Source organism: Lipotes vexillifer, unplaced genomic scaffold (genome assembly GCF_000442215.2).
Source record: "Lipotes vexillifer unplaced genomic scaffold, Lipotes_vexillifer_v1.1 scaffold182, whole genome shotgun sequence".
Taxonomy (NCBI): Eukaryota; Metazoa; Chordata; class Mammalia; order Artiodactyla; family Lipotidae; genus Lipotes; species Lipotes vexillifer.
Window position 1 is genome coordinate 5,871,356 of NW_006798798.1, and position 5,300 is coordinate 5,876,655.

General features: G+C 59.2%; 1 protein-coding gene across 1 annotated transcript in view; it reads left to right on the top strand.

The window, feature by feature from the left end:
• The window catches only part of KMT2B (lysine methyltransferase 2B), a 20,299-nt gene that overhangs the window by 626 nt on the left and 14,373 nt on the right, over positions 1–5,300 (top strand). The window contains exons 2-8 of the mRNA XM_007471002.1: positions 924–996; positions 1,234–3,254; positions 3,490–3,603; positions 3,698–3,848; positions 4,134–4,413; positions 4,575–4,630; positions 4,861–5,139. Coding sequence (XP_007471064.1) covers positions 924–996; positions 1,234–3,254; positions 3,490–3,603; positions 3,698–3,848; positions 4,134–4,413; positions 4,575–4,630; positions 4,861–5,139 — 2,974 coding nt within the window. The remainder of the gene's footprint in view (positions 1–923; positions 997–1,233; positions 3,255–3,489; positions 3,604–3,697; positions 3,849–4,133; positions 4,414–4,574; positions 4,631–4,860; positions 5,140–5,300) is intronic.

The following is a 5,300-nucleotide window of genomic DNA, read 5'->3' on the forward strand; positions in this document are numbered from 1 at the left end:
TGGTAGTTGGCAAATCCAGGGCAGGAGAGGTTTGGGCTAGGAGGCTGTGGGGACTGCACGCCCAACCGGTGGTTGACAGCAGCAGCGTGGCTCGAGTGGACCCAGGCTAGGGCTCTCTGGGCTCTTACCTGCAGGCTGCCCCGCCCGGCCGCATAACCTCCGGCACATCCCTGATATCACCAGCGCCCCAATTCTTTTTCTGACTTAAAGTGGAGAGAGGGTAAAATGGTGGAGGTCTTCCTCTTGGGGGCACAGGTTGAAGAGAAATGGAATGCAGGATGAGACTGGACACTCCAGCAGGTCTGAGTTCAATTCAGGATTTATCACCAGTCTCTCAGAAAAGGCAGGAAGGTGTGCGTTTTATTACTTAGAACAGTTTGTAGCCACCTGAGGACTCAGGGCAGATTATAATATGATAAACCGCTTGATCACACACACACACACACACACACACAAACACACACACACACACACACACACACACACACACACACACATACACACACACACCCTGCTTGGGTGTCCCAATTCCCATTTTCATTGAGGAAGAAACTACAGCCCGAGAGGGTATAAGCAGAGGTTCCACTTTTTTCTTAGTTGGAGAATGAGGGAATCTGAGGGTAGTGCCTATTGCCTGATCTGAGGAGACCGTCTTCTGTTCCCTTTGAACCAGTGAACCACACTGATGGCTGTGCTGGTGTGGTCTGGAACGGGGTGCAGGTTCAAAATACCCTCTGCCTCCATCCCTAGGAGGAGACCGTCTTTTCTTTTCCCCTCACTTTCCAGTCTTTTTAGTTCTTTTGTAAATAGGGATATGTTAAGGGGGAAGCTGGGGATATTCCTCGGAACCTGAGTCTCACATGAAACGAGGGCTTTGGCACTGACTGCTGTTTCTCCCCTCCACCCCTGGTCCCCTAAATCAGGAGTTTCAGGGTTTTCATTCAGATGAAGATGTGACCCCCAGTTCCCTGCGCTCTGCGCTCCGATCCCAACGAGGTGAGTGACGGGGAAACTCTACCTCTATAGCTTTACAAGAATGTTATTCTTGCTTTTCGTGTCAGCTCTTCCCTGTTCAACTAGAGTCTTCATCAGTTACCAAGCGTGTTCTGTGTTCAAAGCTCAAGCTAGGCTGGGCTGTTGGGGAAACAGACAAGACTTAGTCCCTGCCCTCCTGGAGTCCCTCAGTCTTCAGGGCTACCTTGACCCATCTCCCCACACCTATTCTCCTTTTAGGTCGAGCCCCCCGAGGTCGGGGCCGCAAGCATAAGACGACCCCCCTTCCGCCTCCTCGCCTAGCAGATGTGGCTCCTACCCCCCCAAAGACTCCTGCCCGGAAACGGGGTGAGGAGGGCACAGAACGGATGGTGCAGGCACTGACTGAACTTCTCCGGCGGGCCCAGGCACCCCCAGCCCCCCGGAGCCGGGCATGTGAGTCCTCCACCCCCCGTCGGTCTCGGGGGCGGCCCCCAGGACGGTCAGCAGGCCCCTGCAGGAAGAAGCAACAAGCAGTAGTGGTGGCAGAAGCAGCTGTGACAATCCCCAAACCTGAGCCCCCACCTCCTATTGTTCCAGTAAAACATCGAACTGGCAGCTGGAAGTGCAAGGAGGGGCCCGGCCCAGGACCTGGGACTCCCAAGCGTGGAGGACAGTCTGGGCGAGGAGGCCGTGGAGGCAGGGGCCGAGGCCGAGGCGGGCTCCCCCTCGTGATCAAGTTTGTTTCAAAGGCCAAAAAAGTGAAGATGGGACAGTTGTCCTTGGGACTTGAATCAGGTCAGGGTCAAGATCAACACGAAGAAAGCTGGCAGGATGCCACTCAAGGAAGAGTTGGATCTGGACAGGGAGAGGGCCCCTGCTGGAGGGAGGAGCACAAGCTGGAGGAGGACGGAGAGGAGGAGAAAGAAGCGAAAGACGAGGAGGAGGAGGAAGAGAAGGAAGAGCGAGCCGTAGCCGAGGAAGAGATGGTGCCAGCTGAGGAAAAGGAAGAGGCGAAGCTGCCGTCACCACCCCTGACTCCTCCAGCCCCTCCGCCGCCTCCTTCCCTCCCACCCCGCTCAACATCTCCTCCATCCCCACTTTGCCCTCCACCGCCCCCAGTGTCTCCTCCACCCCCACCATCCCCTCCACCGCCTCCTGCCCCAGAGGAGCAGGCAGAATCCCCCCCTCCCGTGGTCCCAGCTACATGCTCCAGGAAGAGGGGCCGGCCTCCCCTGACTCCCAGCCAGCGGGCAGAGCGGGAAGCTGCTCGGGCAGGGCCAGAGGGCACCTCTCCTCCCACTCCAGTCCCCAGCACCACCACAGGAGGCCCTCTGGAAGACAGCCCCACTGTGGCCCCCAAAAGTACCACCTTTCTGAAGAACATCCGACAGTTCATTATGCCTGTGGTGAGTGCCCGTTCTTCCCGTGTCATCAAGACGCCCCGGCGATTTATGGATGAAGACCCGCCCAAACCCTCAAAGGTGGAGATCTCACCTACTCTACGGCCTCCTGTTGCCACCTCCCCACTCGCACCCCAGGAACCAGCACCAGCCCCGTCTCCACCACGTGCCCCAACTCCTCCACCTACCCCAGCCCCACTCCCTGAGAAGAGACGGTCCATCCTAAGGGAACCCACATTTCGCTGGACCTCACTGACCCGGGAACTGCCCCCTCCTCCCCCTGCTCCTCCACCGGCCCCACCCCCGCTTCCTGCACCCATCACTCCATCCCGGAGGCCCCTGCTCCTTCGGGCCCCTCAGTTTACCCCAAGCGAAGCCCACCTGAAGATCTACGAATCGGTGCTTACTACTCCTCCTCTTGGGGCCCCTGAAGCCCCTGAGCCAGAGCCGCCTCCTGCCGATGACTCTCCAGCTGAGCCTGAGCCACGGGCAGTGGGCCGCACGAACCACCTCAGCTTGCCTCGATTTGCCCCTGTGGTCGCCACTCCTGCTAAGGCCGAGGTGCCGCCTCCTGGGGCTCCAGCTCCAAGCAGTGGGCAGCAGCCTCAGGCTCAGCTGCAGCAGCCCGTACAGGCCTTGCACACCCAGCTGCTGCCTCCAGTGCTACCACCACAACAGTCACAACTACAGCCGCAGTTACAGCTGCAGCCGCCGCCACCGCAGCAGCCGCCACCACTGGAAAAGGCCCGGACTGCAGGCCTGGGTTCCTTACCACTGTCTGGTGTGGAGGAGAAAATGTTCAGCCTCCTCAAGAGAGCCAAGGTGCAGCTAATCAAGATCGACCAGCAGCAGCAGCAGAAGGTGGCATCTTTGATGCCGGTGAGCTTGGTACTTGGGCCAGGCCCCTGCACCCAGCCCCAATTCTCTGCAACCCCTGAACCTCGTTCCCTCCCTAGACACCTTCCAGCATTGCAGGCAACCTTCAGAGCCAGTCCTTCCCCTGTCCCCCAGCCTCCTGTGTTCCTCCCCTGGCCCCATCCCTCCCCAGTGCTAGTCTCCTGGCTCCATTTTTTTCTCGCTCTCTAGCCTCTGACCCTGTTTATTCCCCCACCAGTCAAGCCCTGGAGGGCAGATGGAGGAGGTCGTGGGGGCTGTCAAGCAGATCCCAGACAGAGGTTCTGTCAGGTCTGAAGATGAATCGATGGAAACTAAGAGAGAGAGACCGTCGGTATGGAGTGGGAAGAAGGCCCTCTGAAGAAGGCTGGCTGCGGGGCCACAAGGGGCAGTGCTCCACATACGTTCCTGCTTTCTCCTCCCCCCAGGGCCCCGAGTCCCCTGTGCAAGGCCCCCGCATCAAACATGTCTGCCGTCATGCTGCTGTGGCCCTGGGTCAGGCCCGGGCCATGGTACCCGAAGACGTCCCCCGCCTCAGTGCTCTCCCTCTCCGTGATCGGCAGGACCTCGCCACGGAGGGTAGGGGGCGGGCATGTTGGGAAATTTGACAGCTGTGTCAAGTTTGGGGGCAAGTGAAGGCATCAAGAACCTCGGAGAATGGCAGCTGAGTTGGGTGCTTGGGGCCAGGTGGCAAGTGGGTTGGAGTGCTAGGTCTTAGAGCAGATTTGGGAGCACCTGGAATGGGAGCACTGTGGGAAAGTGGGGACCAGAAGGCCAGTTGAATGGGATCTAGGGGAGGTTAGGGAAATGAGGTAGAACTCCTGGTGGCTATGTGGCTCCATCCCGGCCTCTCCGCTGCACTAGATACGTCATCAGCATCTGAGACTGAGAGCGTCCCATCTCGGTCCCGGCGGGGGAAGGTGGAGCCAACAGGACCTGGGGGAGACTCAGAGCCTGCGGGGTCTGGAGGGACCCTGGCACATGCACCCCGGCGCTCACTGCCCTCCCATCATGGCAAGAAGATGCGGATGGCTCGGTGTGGACACTGTCGGGGCTGCCTGCGTGTGCAGGACTGTGGGTCCTGTGTCAACTGCCTGGACAAGCCCAAGTTTGGGGGCCCCAACACCAAGAAGCAGTGCTGTGTGTGAGTAGCTGGAGTGCAGCCTCCATTCCCACCCATGGTTGTCAGTTACCCAGGCCTCCTGCCCCAGCAGAGCAGTGGGATTGGCATCCTTGTGGAGAGCTTCCTCTCTTCCCCCAGACCACCAGTCCCCTACCCTGGTGACGTGCTGCTCCCCTCCCCAGATACCGGAAGTGTGACAAGATAGAGGCTCGGAAGATGGAACGGCTGGCCAAAAAAGGTAACGAGGTTCGAGGAGCATTTCTTTACACAATCTTACTGAGATTCGTGGTATGGCGGAAACCATGTCTTCTTTGCTCTCTTCCCCATACCTTTGCAGTCCACCACGTTTCTTTTCTTTTCCATCGTGTGCTTGTTCGCTTCTGCCCCACCTTTTTCTGGCTTTTCTCCATCCCAGTGTCCCATGTCCCTGGCTGAGCTCAGATCCTACTAAGTCCCCTGTTCCCACAGGCCGGACGATAGTGAAGACGCTGTTGCCCTGGGATTCCGATGAATCTCCTGAGGCCTCCCCTGGTCCTCCAGGCCCACGCCGGGGGGCGGGAACTGGGGGGCCCCGGGAGGAGGTGGTGGCCCCCCCGGGGCCCGAGGAGCAGGACTCCCTCCTACTGCAGCGCAAGTCAGCCCGGCGCTGCGTCAAACAGCGACCCTCCTATGATATCTTCGAGGACTCGGATGACTCAGAGCCCGGGGGTCCCCCTGCTCCTCGGCGTCGGACCCCCCGAGAGAATGGTGCGAATTGTTTGTTGCTTCCTTTGTCGGTCAGTCCTGTGTTTTTTGTGTGGAAGGGTCAGGACTCCCAGACCCAGGGCTTTGTCGGTCTCAGTGTAGAGAAGGGGGGTGGTTTTAGTGGACAGGGAGGACGGGTGCAGGAGGTTTTCAGTAGCCTGCTG